Consider the following 21638-nt stretch of genomic DNA (forward strand, 5'->3'; position numbering starts at 1 on the left):
GCTGGCCTAGGACCACGTGTTTGATATTGAGCCTTTCTCCTCACACTTCACGAGGCTAGTAGACTTCATGCTGTACAGCAGTCTGAGTTGCCCTGTCTCTGCTGGATGACTGCCTGCCAGAGCTTGCCAGGGTTTCTGTGTGTGTCCGCTTGTCTCTTCCACCATCTGTTCAAAGGATCTTCAAGGGGCCTTCAGGGAGCTGCAGGAGGGAGCGCCACCTCCCACATGTCCCTGGCAAATGTTTCCCTCTTCGGCACCAGTGCCAGGTGCTGGGCTAATGTTCAAGTCCTCTTTGCAAGAGGAGGCTGTGGGGGACAGCACGCCTCTGGTATATTGTCTAGGGGAAAGGGACTCTTCTGGGGCTTTTTGAGAAGCTATTCTAAAAGAGAGCTGCAGTGATATATAGCCAGAGACTAAGCTCACAGCCACCTCCAGAGATCCACAGGTATCCCTCAGTGCTGCCAGAAGAGAGATTTTTGTTTGGTCCTAAAATCATAGGCCCTGCTCCTGACTCCCAAATGACTCTCACACATTAGAATGCTGCTTTTGGATCCTAAAACCTCAAGAAATACTGCTCACTGCAGTGCAGCTTGGGACTTAACGCACTGGGTGAAAAACGTTCAATTTTTTCCAAAATCTGGATATGCTAATAGCTGAGGGTTCTCAGGCCATGGAAAGTATTTTGATTATCAATTTTTCCCCCTCACCTGCTGAGTTCAGATCTCTAAGCTTTACTCAAGTGGCAGATAACGTTACTGTTCCCACTAAAACTAGGAAGGAGGGAGAGCTATGGGATCAGCTGCAAAGTGTTTCATTACAAGGCAAATGGATTTGTCTCTGTAGCAGTAGAAGGAATTGTTGTAGCTTATTGCTGTAGCTGATACCAATTCCCAAGTAAGCCATGCTAACCAAAGCACATTTTGCTATTGTAACTTCATCTGTGATGGTGGTTTCCAACAGTATAAAAACATACTTTAAGAAAACATGTTCCCCAGTAACATTTTGATAAGGAAAATTTCAAAAGTGCTCCATATTGGTTTGTCACTCTCTTTCATGGGGAAAATAATGGTAGGCAAACGTTAACATCTGAAAACACCAATGAATCTAGAACTCAGCTCTTTGAGATTTACTGCAGTTAAGGTTCACAAAAAGTAGAAGATAAGGCCAAAATGCTTTTAAACATGTTTTGAGCTCTGATGGCCCTTGAAGCCTAAACTCAAATTTTACCAAAGAGCAGAATTTCTATTTCTAGTCCTTGTTTCAGTTTCTAGTCCTTGGAACAGTGAGGAGAGCTACTTTCTTCCACAGGAGCCTTGTCATCGGTGCTCTAGAATCAGACACCTTGCTAATTCTGTCTGGCCCCATGAATCTTGCACTATTTTCTGCCTGGCAGTATAGTTTGAGCAGGTGGACTAGGATGTGGCCCTACTGCAGCCTTGTGAGGCCTGAGAAGCCATGTCTGCTGTCCCTGATCCTGACCATGAGCTGTTTGAATGTCAAAACATGGACAAATATAGTTACGAGAAAGGTGTGACTGGGCAGAAGGTGGGAGCAACAGAGGTAGGGTTAGTTTGGAGACATGTGAGCGTTTTTCCTGATACTAGTTTGTTGATATGACTTCTTTTGGTTTGGGTTGGTGAGTCCCGGGTCTCTCGTTCTTTTTTTCTTCCTCACAGCTACTATCTCTGCATCTCTTGATGTCAGTTTTTCTGCCAAGTATCACTGCCAGCTATTTTTAAAACAAGAAAATGAGCATTTCATTGCTCATCTAGGAAATACTGAGTTACTGGTATAACCCATGTTGATTTGTCTTTTAATATTCTAGTCACTGAGCAGGCACTAAGCACTCATAAAAGTTTTGTACTGCGTCAGCCCAAAGTTTTACCTAGCGCACTATCCTTCAGCAAGAGCTTACAGCAGATGATTAAAAAACGTCTGCAGAAAATAGGGTAAGTGAATTGTTCTTTTCTGCTACATCCTCCCAGCTTTTGGTGATATTGTTTAGGCTGTATTTCCTTGATCATCATATAAAAGGTAGAAGTTGCAGCCACTTGATGGCCTTCATTCATGAAAGAGACTTTTTTCCTGTCTTAACAGGAAAAGAAAGCAGCAAACTGACTCATCTCTCTCTCACATACGGAAAGGTTCACCCTTCTGTACCTATCACAGAAAATTGGCTGAAAGCTTCATTCTGGAGACTGTTGTTATGGTGCTTGTGAAGAGTGTAAAATCCTGGGTGTGGGGTAGAAGGACAGCCAAACTCTGAGACAGTCAGACTCTAACCTCCAGCGGTTTCTGCTGGTCATGCAGCAGACAGATCTCAAATGGTCACGCTGTGTGGGCCTACCATCCAGTGCTAGAGCGGGCCTGAGCTGCAAAGGCAGGGCTCTTGCTGCTGCCATTGCATGATTCATAGCTGGAAAAAACAGGCTGTTAGAAACATTGCCAGTCCCCCAAAGCCAAGCCCAGTGAGCACCACCAACATGTTCCAACACCTGTTTGTCAAGCCAGAAATATCAGTGGAATATGACTGTGTTTGCTGCCGTTCCTCCCAGGATGATGTGAGCAGGGAAGGGGGAAGGAAGGCTGAAGAATCAGCAGTGCCAGAGGAAAAGGCTTGGCCAACATGTCGTTTCTGGCCTGTATATTTATGCATATGCTGAATGCCACTCTCGACAGCTTCCCTTCCTTTTGGGTGTATTTGTGAAGTTAGGGGAATTGTATGAGTAAGAAGCAAAGTTGCTTTTTAAGCGATAAATGGAGGCACTGTTTCTCCTAGGGCTGGTTCGTCAGGCCTGCGGTACGTGCCAGGCAGAGCCGTGGTGCGTAACTGGGAGCAAGGGTTCAGTGCTGCACCTTGATGAGCTCCGTCTCTCAGTCTGGATCTTTCTGGGAATCTTTCCTACATGCTCCTAAACCTGTGTTTATTCCTCTGAAAGGTCTATGCTAAGGCACAAACTACCTCTAATTTGTGCTGTTATATATAACAGCTCTCCAACTTCTGAATACCTCAACTATAATACAACATTTTAGAGCTATAGCCTATACGCAGTTCTGCTGATGGTTTGCCCTAGATCAGGGTCATTTCAAACTCTTGGGACAGTTCTTTTCCGCTGCTCTTCCCTTTCTTGCTTCAGGTTTATTTTGTCCTGGAATAGGAAATAATTTAATAAGAAGAAGAGGGCCCCAAATGCTTAAGAGCCTGTCTGAACTGCAGTTATTAGTGTGACTGTGGTCTGAATCTGCAAACGCTGATACTCATGAAGCCACATAGATTCTCTGCGTACAGGTCCAAGATGCTGTGATTTCTTTTTTACCCAAAGTAAAAAAGATCACAGGTCCTTCAGCTGTGCTTCTACAGGCTGCAGTCATGTCTCCCACTTTCAGAATAAAGGTACGCTGGTATTTAGAGGCTCTTTGCGGAAATCTAGGACAATGCTGCAGTTCTCATTCCTCTGTAGACAGCATGGTCGATTAAATTGCCTTGGAAAAGGGGGATCTAGGAAGGATAAGGATGGACATGAGCTATCTACTCACACTGAAAGTTGAATTAAAGTTTGGAAAGTGAGAGGGAGTGTTTGTGAAAGAGAGAGGAAGCTTTGGGGTAATATAAGAAGGCTTGTCCAGTATCTCAGTGAAAACTGGTTGAGGAGTGGATATGCAGAGAGCAGAGGTGTGTCTTCTGCTGAGACAAGCCAAAGGAGGAGTCCGTGCCAAGAAGCAGTGCTATGAGATCAGTGCTCAGCATTCCTTATGGGCGTGTGGCTTCTCAGCAATATTGCAGAAACTAGCCCACCAGCAGATAACAACAACCTAATTTTAGATTCACAGACTGCCAAATAGGGCTGGGCATTTTTCTTAATGAATAGCATAGTCAGTTAAGAATCTAGGTTCAGCAGATAGTTTTGGCAAAGAAAGAATGGAGAAAAGGGTTGTAAAAGTGAAATTCCTCTTGACTTTCTCTTCTGAAACAAGGGCTTATCTCACAATTTATCTGAGAAATTTCAAAAGGTAGGAAAAAAAACCATTTCAGATAAAAATGTAATCAAGTGCTGAGTTAACCTGTGCTCTGCTAGACCCCAAACCAATGGATTCACTTTGAGTTTTTTTGCTTTTGTTTTGTTTGTTTACATACGTAAAAATATTGTTTTGGCAATATCTGAAGCAACCAATTCTTCCTGCTTTTTACTTTGTGGTTGTTTTTCATTCAACTACTGCGCTTAAATGATCAGTGCTCTGCAGATTCCTAATCTCAAAGCATCTCCTAGGTTGTACATCCAAGAGTTTCTCCTTGCTGCTTAACTGGTCGCTTCAAGGAGGGACTTAGATGCCCTCAAGAGCAACCTCTAACTCCCCCCTCTTAGATAAGCAGTAAGATGTCCCTCTGCTGTATTTTGAGGGGAATAACAGGGCACCTCTGCCAACTGAAACTTGTAAGAACCCGTGGTATACTCCTGCTTGATGATAATACCAAGGTTCACTCAAGCAGCCTCAGCTACTTTGAAAAAAGCGACCTTTGACAACAAAATGTTTTGTAGTATCTATGTCAATTTGTGTGGCTCTGAGAATTTTGATGTGGGAGATGATGATCTGAAAAGAAAAGGTGGTGGCTGCTGACTGGAAGAGGCTCTACAACTGCTAGTCACTGGGTGCTGCCTATTAGGGGGACACACTGCACTGTCATGTTAAATTGTGAGATGGGAGCTGGGCAGGTAGCAGGGAAAAGCACCTTTGTCTTATTCTATTCCTCTCCAGGGCTCCAAGGTAGGAATGAGGCTTGATGCAAAAGCTAGGGGCTGTGTGAGTTGCGAACACCTTCTTAGAGACAAGCAGAGGATGAAAGATAGTGCGGGGGCCAACACCAGTACAGCCTCAGCTGTTTTATGGACTACAAAAGGCATCCTGGTCTGTCCTGTGGTTCTAAGCACCTTTGCTAAGGTGCACTCCCTCACTGTCCTCCCAGACCTGGAAGGACACATCTGTCATGACCTGTCTGTGGATTTACAGATGAGGAGAACATGTTCCTGTGATTTCACTTGTCCCAGGGCACTGAACAGCCCCAGAAAGCACATGCCAGGGGGAGAAATGACAGCTCCCTCATGTCCGTGCCACAGTCTCCCCTTCCTTCAGGTTCTGTGGCTGTGACGTTGTCATGCTCCCCCCTCACATGGCCTCAAAGATGTTTCTATCAGAACTACTGATCTGTTTTTTCCCATTTCTTCCAAGGGCCTGTTGTCTTCCAACAGGAGCTGAAGGAGAAGGAGCTTCTGAGAACCATGATGTCCCTCGGTGTCAGCAAAGGTAATTCTTTTCCCCACCCCGAGGTGGGGAACAGAATTCCTGTTGGGAATTCTTGTTCTGCCATAGGCTTTCCCTTGTCTTCTTTGCTCTGTTGTATCAACTACAGCCTCTCAGCTCAGCTCCTCCAGTGCTGCATGCTCAAGGGATAAGGATAAGGACACTTCTTCCTTGTCAGAGACCTACTTGAGCAACAGCTCCAGAATTATGTGCATTTGGCTAGAATTTCAGTATCCACAAAGATACAGAGAGCTGGAGAGCTTACAGGAGATGCTTCCAAATCCGTAGGTGACCTGAAACAGTAATCTGGAGAAGAGTAGAAGAGCCTTATTCATTTCTGAGAGGCAAGGAATTTCATTTAAAGTTTCATGGCTAAGAAAAGCAGCCCTTCCCTTTTCAAGTGTTCCCCATGAGGAGCGTTACTTTTGGCCTAACATCCTTGCTCACTAAGAGCACCTTGATGTGGGCCTACTGTTCTGCGTAGCTGTGTCTTTCAACTATTACTGGGAACTCCTCATGGCAAAGGACATTTTCTTCATTTGTATAGCTGTGTTCTCCTTAGAGGTGATCTGTTGTGACCGTTTGGTAGAGAAATCATACCCCCTACTGCATAACATAGACTTGAAGCACATGATCATGTATCATAGATTAAACAGGTTACTGCATGTCAGCTGATCAATGATAACTATTTCTGGGCAGCCTTATAGTCCACCTCAGGCCCAAGATATTGAGACTTAGCTGACCTTCCTTTCCTGGTGCATGAATTGAATTACTTCATGTTTGCCACGGGCTAAGAATATGCAGACAAGCAATTTCTTTGGCTTAGCTGATGAGAATTTATTTGTTAAGCCACAGCAACTTACTGGTGTCTCTGAACTCCTAAGCTGTATTGGTCCAAGTGCTGTGTGGAGACAGGAAACAAGGAAAAGCTGGATGGGGAATTTCCCAGTTAAAATGCTGTTTTTTCTAACCAGCTGCACTCAGTTTGGTCAAACCCATGTCATACAGGAGGACTTTGGTATCCACGGACTCTTGAAGCCCTGCACTTCAGTCACCTGCACATTTCCTTTCCTTGTGACAGAAGGGAATCCACCTTCGTCACCCTCCTGTCACCTTCCGTTCCTGCTCCTAATCCTTTTTGGCCTCAGTGCTCCTCCCCATTAATCTATGCTGCCTTTTTTTTCACTTGATCTTTGTCCTTTTGAGGGCATTTAGCATCTCCTAATCCATAACACTTTGCCCTTTCCAACTTTTAAAATTTAATTTTTTTAATTGCCATTGCTGACTTTTCCTTAGGCAGAGAATGTGGTTATGGCTCATTGTCTGAACAGAGACAAGGAAGAGAGTGGGGATGAGGGCTTAGTTGCTATTTAACATCACAATCCTAAAGCAAAGACCATACAGGATAAGACATCTCGAGATCTGGGCCCTTAGAGAGAAATGGATTGACGATATGTGTTTGAAACTGCACTTGGCAATGGACATGTGGAAATGAGCAACCAAAGTATGTGTCTCCTCCAATCCTGACAGGACACAAGACAAAGCTGAGCACGGCGTGTTCGCATCCTATAGCTAATCTCTATCCCCCAAACCTTGGCCTAACTTCATGCTCCAGAATTATTATCCTCTCCAGCAAACACAAAGGCTGATCTAATGGGAAACACCAGAGGAAACTCACTGCTTTTTAAATCTGTGATTAGACCACCGACTGAATGTCTTTAGTCTTCCTGAAAGAAAATGATTCATTAATGTTAAACAGTCCTCTGAAAGGAGAAAAAAAAAAGTTGTACGAATCTCTGCAGAGGAAGTGTTACACCAGGGAAGCCAGGGTAAATCGATCCTGAAGTGTAGATGACAACTTGTTTCCATCTTCCATCAGAAGTAGTAAAAGACTTGTTCAGTGCTTTCATCTCTGTGACTGAAAGGAAATCTGTGCTCCCTGCTGTTAGAGATTTGCCCTCAGCTCACCTGCAAACGCTGTGAATTCTTGCTCTTTCTCTGTGACCCTTCCACTCTCTCCTTTCCTTCCTCTCCTTTGCTTCTCCTAGGACGTGTGATTCCACCTACAGATGAGGACCGCAGGAGGATCATAAAGCAGATGAAGGTTCGCACCACGCTGAAAGGGGATAAGAGCTGGATCCATCACCAGAACTCAGATTCTGAAGAGGAGAAGAAGAGCAGCCCGCTGTAAGTATGGCCCCTGAGAAGTGCTTTTCCTCTCCCTTCCTTTTCCCTCATCTACCTCTCATGAGCACTCCGTTCTCCAGTCTATCGGACAAGCTCATGTGGAGCTGGCATGGTGCGGGGTCCCCACGATGACAGGAAATGACAACGACAAAGGGATGTAGTGTTCCTATTTATTTTTGATAAATACAGCTGAGGAGAAACACTGAGAAACGGCCTTTTCTGGGAGCTGCGAATCCAACAGCGCAGGCAGATTTGAAGTCTCAGGAGAACTGCAAAGTTGCATGAAGTCAGATTCTGTTTCACCATTTCTGGAGTGACCAAAAAAAAAAAAAAAAAACGGGCAGACAGAGATTCCTTTGGTGGGAGGGACTTTCTAAGTGACATAATCCAGCCAGGTCTGCATCTCCCCCTGCAGCTCACAGAGGTATGACATGCAGCTATCCCTGGCCCAGGGGAGGGCACAATCTGCACCAGACTCTGTTTGGTTAGAAACAAAGACCAAGCCTAAATTGCTCTTCTCCTAGCAGCTCTCTCAGAAAACATCATTGCTGTGTTTGGCAAGTCTAAATAAGATCAAAAGCTTATTACGTGGTTATGTTTCCTATTTACTCAGGTCTGAACGGGCTGATGGGGGATCCTCAGTCTCAGCACCCCAGAGCGACAGGTAATTTGGGGGACCCTTCCTGTCACTTTACTTCTGCGTTACCTCATGGGATCAGTGAATGTTTTTATTGGTTCTTCTCCAGTGTATGGTGTTTCTTCACCTCCCCATACCCACTCACTGCTGTGATTGTGTTCAAAAATATAGTCCCTGAGGTAAGCCTGCTTTGTTCAGTACAATGTCTTACAAATTCTCACCTCATACCAAGCATGGCTCAGCTCCTACAAATTCCAAATAGATGAATGGAGAGATGGATGGATGGATGTGGAGGAATGGTTGCCATCAAGGCTGTGATCCCATGAGGTCACCATTGCAAGTTGGCTCCTGTGCTGATACGATATCAGTATGCTCTGAGCCTGGGGGCTCCTCACAGCAAGAGAAGCCTTCTGTGGGAGTCCGGTGTTGCTTCAGACCCAGAGCACAATGGCCCTTCGGGGACCTAAGAGCTTGTAGGACTGGAGTCCTAAAATGTAAAACTGTTGGGAAGGGCTTAGCCTGCTGTGTGAGCTGCTTGCTAGCTGAGGTGCCGTTGTTGGGAAAGCATTATTATCTCCCCTGAGAGGTTTCCTGCTTATTCTCCCTTTTGCTGTGCCAGCTCTTGTCATTTCTTGTTGCAATTAGGAAGGTTTGCCTGGCATGCCCAACCCTGTCTGCCTCCCTCGGCAATGTTGTGCCTATTGGTCACAGTATAAAAACTAACAGAAATTCTATTTGTGGCATTGAAAATATGACACCTGAAGGGACATCTTCGCCTCACACAAATGTATGAAGGACTGAAGTCAGCACCACGCAAATGGCAGGGAGTCCAGGATAGTCTGGATCTGTTCATGCTGCAAAGTGAGGACAGGCAGTAGCATGCCAAGCTGGGTGACAGCTAGCCTCCCTGCGGCTCTCATTCAAAATACAGTGCTCTGGGGACGGCTAGGGCATGGGGCTACAATGGTGCCTGTTTGGAGGACACCACAGGAGCAAGAGCTTGGGACTGTGCCCAGCATTCATCGTACTCCAGCTCATCCCATTCTGAGAGCTCCAGAGCTAGGCTGTACTTGCAGCGAGCAAACTCGTGCATTTCTGCATCTGTGATGGGGGAAAGATAAATCTGAGCTTGGTAGTCACCTCAGATACGCAGTGGTAAGCAGTGTAATCCTGCCCTCCTGCTAAGGTCTGACATCATGACTGACCCTACTTTGAGCAGAAGGTTAGGCCGTGTATCTCTTGAACTTCCTTACCACCTGAATTATCCTATGATCCTAAGGGCACTGGACAGGCAGGCAGTAGAGGGGATAGTATCCAGGCAGGGTTGGAGGGAGGCTGTGTGCCCAGTTTAATGGGATCTCAGTCCCTGAGGTCTGGCCATCGTGGTCCCCACCTTGCTCTTATGAAGACTTCTCCAACCCAGCCTTGAAGCAGGTTCCAGGGACAACATTTCTTCCTGCCCTGATGCAAGAGGTCATATCCCCACCTAATGGTATCTCTTTCCTTTCTCTCTGAGGGAGCTATGCTACACTCCTCTCCTAAGAACAGACACTCAGAAAAGTTACTGTGAAGCTGATGTTTTCCTGTGACAAAACATCAAAGATCTATATTCAATTTTCCACCTCTGTGTCTTCAATCTGAGGATTTATATTTGAGCTAGCAGACACCGTCAGTGTGGCTAATTTTAACTAAAATTTGTTTTTCTGATAGAACTTTTTGTGGAGCATGTTGTGATGGTTATTCATTTTCAAAGTACCCCTCTGAGGTCAATTTTCTTGCAGTATCTGAGCTATTACCCAAGGCTTATCTGGCTAGATTGTTGGCTTGACAACCTTGTGTCCTGTGGAGATTTCCTTCTAGTACTGGTGCTGCTGCTGTTATTGTTTTTCCCTGTGTGTTTTCCATTCACTGATGTCTATTCCTTGCACAGGTCTTCTGCCTCCAAGCCTCAGTCCGGTTACCTCATCAGGTTGGTATACAGAATGGCAAGAAGCACTTGGACAGAGAAGGAGAACTAGTTGAGGAGCAACAAACATGAGAAATATTGCTCTCTTGGACTCTTCTATTAGCTGGAAATATGGTGATGTTCAAGGAGTCATTTGGTGAAAAGATATTCTTGGGTATCATGTACACCATCTAGTTTGATGGCCATGTTAACAGAAAATCAGATCTCCTCTGAACAATACAACGTTCACACATGGGAGGATGCGTGTGCTGTGAAAACATTCCACCTGATCAGCATAGCACTGGTGATGGGGCTCTTGTTTTTCAGCCTCCTCTGACACATCAGTATTTGCCCACAGAGAATCTGATGCCTGCCTGATCCCAAACTGGTTGGCAAGTCCTGTGATGCCATACCTAAGCCTGCGTGGGAGCTGATTTTACAGTGTTATCAAAGGCTATGGAGTAGGAAAGCAGAGACTTTTCTCAAGATGACTCTTTCAAGGAAGCACATACTGATTCGTTGGGTCCTGAGCCAGCAGCTTGCTCCCGACAGGGCACACAGACACTATTTGGCCAAAGAATGGCTGCATGTCTCTCCTAGTCATGGTTCCAGACTCTACCCTGCAACAAATTTAGCATGTCTCTTTTCTCTCCAGGGGAGTATTCACAAGAACCATTGATAAGACTCCTTCATTGCCAGATTCATCTTCCAAAGAAGCACAGAAAAGGTTTGTGCGTCTTCATGTTATCCATGAAACTGAGCTTTTAAATATTGTATATATTTCTAATGATCCTTTTGCCTTGGCCTTTGCTTGTAAGAGTCCACTGAGCTCCTTGAAATCCCTACTAAACCCTGGAAGACAGGAGCTGTTAAATGAACAGCCCGCTAAGATGACACGGGAAAGAGATATGGCATCGAAGTCTGCATTTCTTTCACCAAAGTATGGGAGGACAGTTGACTGTGAAACTACTCACAGATTTGGGCTTAATTTGGCAAGCAGTTTTGACTGGGGGACAAATTAAAAAGAGTCCTTGCAAGGCTGGAACACTTCATTCTGACGTTTCTAATGTCAGTTGTTTTAAACCCACCTTGTTGTGAGAGGCACTTGCATTTAGTTTTAGAAAATAAGATCTAAGCATAGCTTTGATCTCAGCCGATGCTTTGCTGCAGTTCAAGTCAAACTTCTTAAAACCCCATGTTTCCCCCTGTTTTGATTCAGCTGGGGAGAAGTATGATGCCACAAGGTGTGTGGCTGCCCTTCCATTAAATGGCATTCCCTGAATTCAGAGATTGAATCTTTGGGATCACCCTGTTTTTCCCTGTCTTGTGAAGCAGGAGTCCACCTGGGGGAGAGGGTGGCAAAGGGTAAGACCTCAGGACAGCCATGTTAACAGATGTGGTTTGTGCTGTCTGCAGCACTGCAGTGAAGGGATCCAACCAGTGTCGTTCTTCCTCTGGCTACAGGATGACAACTGAGGATTACAAGAAACTGTGAGTATGCAAAGGGGAACAATGTTTTTCTCCATGCACTGAGCAGCTGCTGCAGGAGATCAGCAGCACTTGAGCCTCAGTGATGAAGCTGCCTGCCTGTGGATGCCCAGCCAGGCTGATCACTTGATCGACTGAGCATTGTAAAGCTTTCACTTGAAAGTGAATCACTTCCTGGTGCTACCTGCAGGCCTGTCTGGGCCATAAGGTATTCCTTGGCCTGGTAGTGGCCTTTGTGTGGAGCAAATTTTACTACTTGATCTAAACTAAGGCAGAAACTGGAGGATGCAGCCTGCAGGCTTGGTTTGTAGCATTCCTGGCCTTTCTGAAACCAGGAGAAAGGAGAGACCTCCTGGCAGAACAGAAAGGAGAGGCCTCCTGACATTTTCTACACAGCTTTTCGTGTCAAAGACTGCCTCTACTATTGAAGTGCAGCTGAGCGTTTAACATTAACCTCCTTCAAGCCTTAACCCCTGCACTAAGAAAACAAAATCCTATGAGGACATGTGTACTCCAATGTGCATGAAAAATACTAGTGTCTTCCCCGCTCCTGTGCAACGCTTCTGGTGCCTGAACCCATTTCTACATGGCCTACCCTTGGATTATTTAGGGTTTTGTTTGTGCTGCCTCTTAAACAGTCTACAGAGGCAGTTCCCTCACTCTGGTTCTCCCTTTCCCTTCGTATTTCAGAGCTCCATATAACGTCAAGCAAAGGTCACTGGACTTGGATGAAGAGGATGTGCCTTTTACTCCAGATGAACATAAAAAGAGGTATGCCCTGCAGAGGACCCTTATTTTCTTGCAGGGGCAGTAGCAAGTGGACTTACTTTGGTTTAACTGTTCATTACTGGGAGGGTCAATTTGATGACGTTTACAGCTGACCCATTAGGGCTGATTGCAATAAAATAATAATAAGCAGATATTTCTACACAGAGCGCATCCATGCCCACAGGCGGCTGCACTTCCAACAAAATATAATTAAAAGCCTGACATGATTCAACCTGACAGCGTAGCCCAATTAATTTGGCAGCTGGAGCTGGGTTGTGGAATCCACCAAGTGTATACTGTGGATGTGAAAAGATAGAAACATACAAATAGTCTGGCAGTAAAGGAAGCAATCCATCTCCCACAGTCTACACATGCGTCTTTGAGTCTGGACCACTTGGGGACCTTCGTCTAAATCTGGATCCAGATTGGTATCTCATTCTCACATCACGAGTAGGATGTGTTTTTTCCAGGCGGATCTGCCTGGAATACAGCACCTGAAGCAACCGGAGCCCTTGTTGCTTTCTAAAAGTCCTTGTTGTATTTCTAAAAATGTTTTTCTCAGATGCAGGACTTTTACAAATGAAAACTTAGGGATCTGCCCACTGGAGATAGACCCCCTAGAAATTTGTTTTTGAGATCAGCACTTCCCCTTGGGTACGTTTGATGGTACTGACATCTGCATAGGCACGTGCAATCCATGTAGCATGTCAGCTGCAAAGCCTGCAGCCCCGTTTTTTGGTCCCATGGTATGTTATATTGTCCACAGTCCAGGTTTTGAGAAGGGGAGCTCCCTCTGCCCTCCTGGAGGAGGAGTGATTTTTTTGTCTGACACTTTACATTTATGAGACAGCACTGTGGCCCAGTATGAAGAGCGTGATTTATACTAGGGAAAAAGATAAGACATTGTTACTTGTCTAAGCTCTGGCTGGATTTCAGAATCTTTCCAGAGCATGGGAGCTCTGTCCGGGTCAGCACAAGCCTTCACTGGGTTGTTCACCTATAGTCTCTTCAAGCCCTACACTCAGCAGCTACTAGCAGCATGAGCAGAACGTGACTCCTTCCCTCCCCTCCAGGACAGAGGCAGCCAACAGTGTCCTGAGACGCACTGCCAGCAGAGAACGTGCTTATGTCCTCTCAGCAGCCAAGAAAAGCAACGGGTGAGTCTTCAGGGTGGAATTTTGGGGGAAGGAGACAGTGAAGAGGCTGCTGAACATGGTCTCAAAGGGATGGTGGCCTGATCCAAAGACTCGCTGAAGATGATGCGTATCTCTCCATTGAGTGGAGACGATGTAGCTGCCAGGTATCTGGAAGTACCAAGGAGATTCACTGGTTTCTGCAGAACTGGACAAATATTCTAGAAATCTTGAGAAGCCTCTCCTACTGAGGGGGGTGAGAAGGAAGAGAAAAATCATAATTTTCCCTAACTCCTTGGGACTGACAACTTAGACCCAAGTTTTCAGACTCAGTTCTTAGTACTCGTCCTCTGTCCAGTTTCATCGCAGGAAGTGGGATGGAAGGAGCAAGCCAGAAAAAATAGAGACCACTGTAAGAAACTGCATCCAGTTTGGATCAGCTTTTTGGGACAGAGTCTGACTTTACGCTGTGTTTCAGCAATACCTGATGTTAGTTGCAGCTTCAAAGTAATTCTGTAAAAACAAACAAACAAACAAACAAAACCTAACAGTAATGTGTAGAAGGGTGTGTGGGAGCTGCTGGTGTCTGAGGCTCTGTTGTCCCTCTTTTTTTTGGGAGGAGAAAGGCAGATTTCCAAGATCTCTGATCTCCCAGGAACTGTTATGATGAGCTTTTTGCAGTTCCCTTTCAGTGTGAATCCTTTTCCTCCCGGCATAACTCAGGGTGACACAATGAGGCACCAGGAGCTTGCTAGTGCAGGGGGAAGCAGGGAGGGGATGTCCCAGCAGCGCTCGACAGTGCCCAGAATGAAAGAAATTCTTGGGTAGGATTCATAAGGGCATTAAGAAGGGAGTTTGCACTGGCCACTAGTTTCTCTGATGCACCGAGGATGGTGTGGTGTATAGGGAGGCATGTTTGTGTGCAGGGAGAAAAACAACCATCAGGAAGGTATAAAATCAAAAAAGGCCTTTGGGGAAACTCCTTTACTTCACATTTTAACTGGCTGCTCTTCCTATGTTTTTCTTATCTGCTTTATAATTCACACAGGTCTAACACATCTAGTCACTGTCAATGCTGCCCAAACGGTGCTATGTGATCCCTAATACCTTGCACCGTACGAATCACTTGTGGGTCCGCCTTGGGAGCTGCCCCTGCCCAAGATTTTGCCTCCAAAGTCTTCTCTAACTGTTATCTTGTGCTTCCTTTGCAGCAGCCCAACACAAGAATTCCCACCCTTGTTCGCCAAGAGGTAGGTCACTGTTTCTGCTCTGGAAACGTTGCTGGGGCTGTGTGACTGTGTACAGTAGCAGGGATACTGTTAAATGCTGGGATAGGAGGTTCCCAGGTGTTTCAAAGTAGAGGAGGGACAGTTATCTGAAAAGGGGAATTCTTTGGGCCGAATGATGCTGGCTTTTCAGAGCCTGCAGTGTCGTAAACATTGAGACTACAGTGTTGATGATGCTTTGAGTTGTGGGCAACCTAAAGCAAGGAGTGATTGCATGGTCTTGTTCACTGCCTTTCTTCTTCCAGGGGAAGCTAGTTCTAACCAGCAGTGCCAGTGTTCTTCAGGCATTTAACTTCTAAAGCAGTCAGTACCCTAGGGAAATGATGCCCAGGGCATTTTCTGAAACTGAAGCATCAGCTGATGCCATTTGTAAAATGACTGTGGCAGACAGAAGAATGTCATTGACTTGGGCTGAAAGTTTCGCTTAATTCAGCCAGTTGAGATACTCACCAGTAACAGAGTACATGGAGCATAAGGAGCAGGGAAAATATGTCCCCAAGGGAAACAGAGGAAAAGCATAGCTTAAGAGAAAACAAAAATAAACTGCTTGGATTAGTTGGCAGTGGGGAATAGGAAGCAATGTAATATTTCTCTCTCTGTTTGCCTTCTGAAAGAATTGAAATAGAAGAAGAAGGACAGCAGAGGAGGAGTTCAACCGCGTCTGATTCATGCAAGTTTACACCAGATGGCAACAGGTATTGGCCTCATCCTGGAGTAATGTGTTGACCGTCTCTGATGTTAGGTTCCACTGACTTGCCATCTTTACAGATGCTGCATTTAACTGCCAGGTGGCTGGCTGAACACAGCTGGGGACAGAGGTTTCTCAAGGTTTCTCAAAAGACACTTCCCAGAAGATCCTGATTGCCTCTTCCTTGCAAAAAGAGAAGGATCCAAAATGAAAACTAATATGATCTAACTCAGGGAAACAAATGGGCAGGCATGATGACAGGGCCAGAGGATCTGAAGTTACCCAACTGACAGCCCTGGAGGCTGGCCCCTACAGGCCAGCTCTCGCATAAGTTGCATGTAAACCTGCCACAGGGCCCCTCGCTTGATCTGAAGGCTTAAGGGTGTTCACACTCCACAGCCCAAATCAGTCTTGTGTTCACAAGGTGCTCATATGCCACAGGAGTGAGCCTGGCATCAATCCTGGAGAAACAGCCCGCAATAAGAGTCAGGGCAGGTTTTAATGAGCTCACCTCCCCATCAAGCAATGATCAGATGGTAATGTTTTTTCTTTTACTAGCAACCTTGGCTGCATGAACTGACCCTATCACCTGGGCATGAAAGACTCAATATCTCATTATTTCCAGTCCCCTGTGCCAGCTCACAGCTTTTGTTAGACTTTAGATTTAATTATTCTGCCTTAATAGCAACAGATAGGTGTGACCTGAGAGATTTGAGAGGTTCATTATCTTGAAATGGATTTTTGCTTTCGCAGTAAATGTTAGCCTTGTTTCAAGCCACCCTGAATGCAGAGCCATACAGAGCTGTGGCAGATAGGCTGGAGTTTTCTTGCCGTGGCATGCAGGGCCTGGGACAGGCTGCCTCTGACATAAAGGAGAAGCAGTGACATCCTCTCCTAGTCCATTCTGGTCAGGAACCTCTGGCATGTGGTGTGGGGCTGAGTGAGACTGAGTGGAGGTGGAAACGTTTGTCATAGGAGGCAGAATCCTGCTCTGTTTTCAAGCAGATTCATTTAATTCAAGATTCAGCGCTCTATTCCCACTCTGAGGGATGGCTTGGTGCCAGGCAGCAGCGTTATTGGCTTCTCTGCCACACTAGTCCTTAGTGGGCCCAGCAGGGAGTCCAGTAGATGAGGCCTTTCAGCCTAGTGCGCTTTGTTTTCAGGATGAAGGAGCTGCCTCATGAATTTCAGTTGCAATTTTGTGCCATTGCGGTACAGGTCTGAGGCATGGCTGGGAAGCAGTTGCCCTCCCTTCCTCACATATTATACGTATGCACATTGTGAAAACAATTTTGTGACTAGGCTGAAATTTAATCTGGACATTTGGGGAAGCTGTTTTTTAGAGCAAACTCAAATGTTGGGGATAGGAACAAGCACAGCTGTTTTAAATAGGAAAAGCCAGTTTCTAACAAGCAAGCATTTCAGCAGAGAGGCAGACGTTAGTCACATCGTTGCGACTCTGCACAGGGACAGCTGCTGGTGTGGATCCTTACGCAGCAGGGTCTGGCTTCTCACTGCCCAGGAGACAGACACAAGAGCTGTGGGCAGGCAGGCAAGATGGGTCCCCATGGCAGAATGCAACAAAAAAATCTTCTGTCTTTCATACTTTCCTCCTTTGGGGGAGTCTTGTCAGTATTAGTAGTCTAGATAAAAACACAGTTGGGTCTTCCCAGAATGAGCCAAGGACAACAGCAATATCTCCCATCAGGTAAATGTTTTAGTACAGCTCAGATATCTTAGACATCTTTTGCTGCTGTGTCAGCCCACATGTAGCTGTAAGTCAGAGACTTCTGTGAGCGCGTCTCTGGAAGGTAAAGTGCAGCAACCTTGTCAGCCTCATACATGGAATGCTTTTCTTAGACACAGGCAGCCATTTTAAAAAGATCTCATGTCTGAAATCCACATATGGTCTGCAATCATCTGACACTATGCTGATAGAAGAGGTCAAAACCCAAAAGGAATTTCTGGGAAGGGGGGAAAGCTAAAACTGCTGAACTCTTTCTCACCAATTGGGTATAGTGGAATCATTTTCAGGTTTTCAGGTGCTTTCAGCTTTGTCTGTTTGTTTGTCAGAGTTCCTGACTGTGATATAAAAAATGTTGGAATGATTTTCCGCAGCACTGAAAACAGTCCTTTGGTCACTGACCTTTTGTTGTTATGTTTCCTCTCTGCATCTCACTGGCAGAGGATGAATATTCATGGTAATATCAGTATTTTTAATTTAAAAATTGCTCATGATAAAGACTACTTTGTAAGTGAATGTATTGCAGACAGTGATATTTCTTTTTGATTTTATTTGTTCACAGAAAGGACCATTTCAGTACAGGAAAATTTTGGCTAGCTGCAATGGGGAGCCAGCTTGCTCAGGAATGACAGTTTTTCTCTTTGCCTTCTCTTGCAGCACTGAAACAGGCAGTAAGACCCAAACAATCACATCCTTGAGTGAAACTTCACAGAGAATCTCCACTTGTTCTGAAACCAGGTAGGTCTGTTGGCTCTGTATCTTCCTAAAACTCCACTAATGATAGCAGCAGAGATGTTGGACCGATGAGTTTGGCTCTGCTTTGTTTTATTTGCCCAGATACACATGATTGTTCTGGACACTGTGCAGTCACAAAACAATAAATACTATATCGTGGGGCTACTAAGAAAGCAGCACTCTACAAAAGCATTAGTAATCTGGGAGAAAATATACCCATTTGGAAGCTGTGGGCCTCCCACAGCTCAAACATCACCCCATTCTTTCTGATCAGACTAAGAACACAGAAATTGCAGAGCTTTCTGTCTCCTAAACTGGTCAGGCTTTCATTTTAATCCAGTCCCTGCACTGCACATATACTTCCAACAAGCACCTTGCCATATATTTCCTGTGCCCCAAATTGTGTCCCCACATCTTTCCTAGCTAATCATTCCTGCTATTTTGCTTGCAGAAATGGTGAAAACAGACAGGCCCCTAATGGGAAATTCTCGTCTGAAACTGGGTCACAGCATGGGGACGGGTAAGAAATTGAGAAAGACTCATCTATGCTGCGGAACATAAAGCATAACCCCGTTTTTTGCTCAGAAATGATACATACCTGCTAGTGATCTCAAACAGATGGGATCTCTCCAGTTATGGTCCTGGGCTGTTCTCCAAGAGCATAGTCTGCTGGCTAGGCTGCAACTCATCAGGTTTTTTTCTCATCTCCCTCAGGGGTTCTTCTCTCTGGCTCAGTCCCTAAAGAATCTCTTTATACTTTTCTTACTGCTCCGTTTGCCCTCCCGCTGCCCTCCTCAGGGAGCTTCTTCCATGGCCTTTGTAGTACAAGGCCTATGTGGTACAACACTGAGCCTGAGTCACTGGTGGCTCCTGCTAATGTTGGTTCTGTTCTGTTTCCTCTGCCCCCTTCAGAAAGTCTGCTGGTGATCAGGGAAGGCCAGACATTGGGAAAGCATAAAGTATTCTGGGATATGGAGGAAACTAAGAAAGAAGGAACTGAAAGGCATGGGGACAGGTGCTGGGGACAGAGCTCCCCAGATCTTTGACGCTGTGTGGTTGCACAGGTGAGACAGGGAGCTCACAGCTAAGGTCACACAATCAGTCAAGTGTCAGGCCCCTTAAATGACAGGACGCAGACTCGGCTCTCCTTCCTTGAGCGCTCACCTGAGGATCCTGCTTGCTCAAGGCTTGCTCTTTTGTTGTTTGAGACAGGCTCTTCTGGAGTGTGATTCAGCCCACAAATCCACACTGCTCCTGGAGGTGGCCCTCTCTCTCTATTGACCTTGGGAGTGGAGAGAGGCATGATCAGGGTGTATGGTCTCCTGACTTAGATATCTTCATCAAATAACAGTAGACATGCTGAATACCCCTGCCATCTTTTTGGTGTACATTGGGAAAGAGGAACCTGGCAGATCTAGGACAGTTTATATGGTATTTCAGAAGTGCCAATGTTGTTTTCAGCACTTTAGTCCATGTGCATCTTTCACCCCGTGGGAGTCCTGGGCTGTATGTCTAGGAAAGCATGAACAAATACACATCAGGAAATTTATCCTGATTATCTTCAGTGGCAAAGTGACTGAGCCATCTGAAGGGACCTCCGAGGGGGAAGCAAAGGCAGATGAACCCAGCCTAGCTGTAGACAGAAGGTGTCACATGCACCAAGCCTGGGTGCTCCTGGCTGGTCTAGATTCACACATACTCTGGGCAGGAGACAGTGTCCTACGTGGTGTCATTTGTTTTCCCCATTTCCTCTGAGGAAGAGGTAGTTCCTCTCCAGGGAAGAGCACTTCTTCACTTAGTGACTGAGCAGTGGAGCAGTTAGCTAGTTCTGCCCAAGGGACTCTGTTGTTTCTGCCTGTACAGATGCCTCTGAATTTAATCTTGGTCATATCCTCTAGCCCTGCTGAGAGAGATCACTCCCTGCTTGTATGCTCGTGTCCAGTAATCTCTATTCTCTGGATTGTACACAGAAATCTATTTCAGATTTCTGAAATAAATTCCATGTAAGCAGGACTCTCTTTGTTCTCAGTGTTATCACTCAGAATTTTTGGCTCTGTCTAGATTGCAGCAGACCAGGTTGTCCATCTATCCTCACCTTTCACTGTGTTGGGCTTAAGTAGCTTTTAGATTTACCAAATGAGTTTCTATAGCATGTACAGTTAAGTGCAACACACTTTCCATCTCTATCAGTGAAGAAAAAACTAGAATCATCCCCAAAACAGTATCTCAGACTGAAACAAAGGCTCAAGCTCTGGAGAAAATGTAGAAGCTGGATTGTCATAATGGTCATTCAGCCAAGGCCTAAATATAAATAGGATATAAAGGATAAATATATCATTGTGGGGAAGGCCTGATTATAAGGCACTCATTGTGGTTAAGGGTCATTTAGATCATAGCTGCTCCTAATTGTGGGTCAGTCTCCCAAAGAAATTAGAGGATGCCTCATTATTTATGCTACCTAAAACCGGAGAGACATAATTGGCAGGGAAGGAGACAAACACACATTTCAACAGGTCTGGGGGAATGAATGGTGGGTGTGGTTGGGCACAAAGAGGTCCCACTGGTGGACCTGTAAGAAGGCTACTCTGGCCCATGAACAGACAGAGAGCAGCTGTCCTGGAGTACTTGTGCTCACCCGAGCAAAGAGGTTATCCGTACGTCACTGCAGAGAGTAAAGTATTTCTCTGGGTATCCCATGAGCTGGAATCAGGCCCACAGTACTTAGAAGGCTGACCTTTGCCATCCCGCTGTATTGGGCTAGCCCCATTTTTCTGCCCCTCCTAACTAAATGTCAGTAGACTGTCCTATGATGATACAATATAAACACTATCGGGTCATATCTTACCAATGTTTCCTTTTTCTAGTGACAAACCTCTTAAGCAAAAGTCTGAGCTGTTCTCATGGGACGAATTGGCCTCCAGAGCAACGACAGTTTCCACAAATGGAAGGTAGAGTTAGTGTGCAATTCCTTCAGTGACTGAAGCATTGTGCATATAATAAATTGCTGCTCTAGAGCTGTCTGGAAACTCTTGATGGTAATTTACTGGTGGAAAAACACAGTTCAGTTTGTGCTTTGCGGCACGGCAGCAGTTTCTCTAAAATGTTATTTAGGAAGGGGAAAAAAATGCCCTCTTTTAAATAAAATGTTTTGATATTTTGTTCTAGTTTTTTTCTTCGTTTTTTATGATACGAGAAAAAAATCATTCTCTTTTGTGGGTCATTTCTGCATTTTCAGAATTTGCTCCAAAATTTGATCCCAAGCTTAAAGAAATTCCAGAATTTGAAAGTTTCTTTAAAATAAAGAGCTTCATTCTCCGTATATCTCCAGGCATCCTGCCTTCCTCTACCTACTTTCTTTTGCAACAAGAGACTCCTTTCTTAAAAAAAAAAAAAAAAAAAAAAAAAAAAAAAGGGAAGAAAATTACACTTCCTCTCAACCATCTGGCAAACCAAAAGGTTCAGTGACTAGCAAAGCATGGTGCTAAGTAGTCAAAAATGGCTTAGTTGCAGACAGTACAGTGTAGCTGATCTGGGTTTTGTCTCCTAATGCCCAACTGAAGCCCACCGTCACTGCTCTGCTTGCCCTTTGTGTATGAGAGAATCACCTCCCATTTCCACAGCTTGTTTCATCCAGCAGGAACGCAAGCAATTTAAAACAGTGCTTCTCAACTCTGTTACACCAGGCTTCACTGCTATCTCTTTCTCCTTCTTCATTCCCCACCTAACACC

The 21638-nt window shown here is 45.3% G+C and overlaps 1 protein-coding gene across 27 annotated transcripts in view; it reads left to right on the forward strand.

Moving 5' to 3' along the window:
• ZNF185 (zinc finger protein 185 with LIM domain) overlaps positions 1 to 21638 on the forward strand; it is a 52278-nt gene that overhangs the window by 11481 nt on the left and 19159 nt on the right. For 24 of the 27 annotated variants that reach the window (XM_068957455.1, XM_068957456.1, XM_068957469.1 and 21 more), the window contains exons 2-14: positions 5227 to 5301; positions 7347 to 7485; positions 8099 to 8149; positions 10053 to 10091; positions 10723 to 10794; positions 11484 to 11558; positions 12246 to 12326; positions 13397 to 13480; positions 14668 to 14706; positions 15357 to 15437; positions 17832 to 17912; positions 18361 to 18429; positions 20774 to 20857. In XM_068957455.1, coding sequence (XP_068813556.1) covers positions 5277 to 5301; positions 7347 to 7485; positions 8099 to 8149; positions 10053 to 10091; positions 10723 to 10794; positions 11484 to 11558; positions 12246 to 12326; positions 13397 to 13480; positions 14668 to 14706; positions 15357 to 15437; positions 17832 to 17912; positions 18361 to 18429; positions 20774 to 20857 — 920 coding nt within the window. In that variant the 5' untranslated portion in view covers positions 5227 to 5276. The remainder of the gene's footprint in view (positions 1 to 5226; positions 5302 to 7346; positions 7486 to 8098; positions 8150 to 10052; positions 10092 to 10722; positions 10795 to 11483; positions 11559 to 12245; positions 12327 to 13396; positions 13481 to 14667; positions 14707 to 15356; positions 15438 to 17831; positions 17913 to 18360; positions 18430 to 20773; positions 20858 to 21638) is intronic. The other 3 variants (XM_068957467.1, XM_068957446.1, XM_068957464.1) reach the window with 1 other exon arrangement.

This window comes from Struthio camelus, chromosome 11 (genome assembly GCF_040807025.1).
Source record: "Struthio camelus isolate bStrCam1 chromosome 11, bStrCam1.hap1, whole genome shotgun sequence".
Taxonomy (NCBI): domain Eukaryota; kingdom Metazoa; phylum Chordata; class Aves; order Struthioniformes; family Struthionidae; genus Struthio; species Struthio camelus.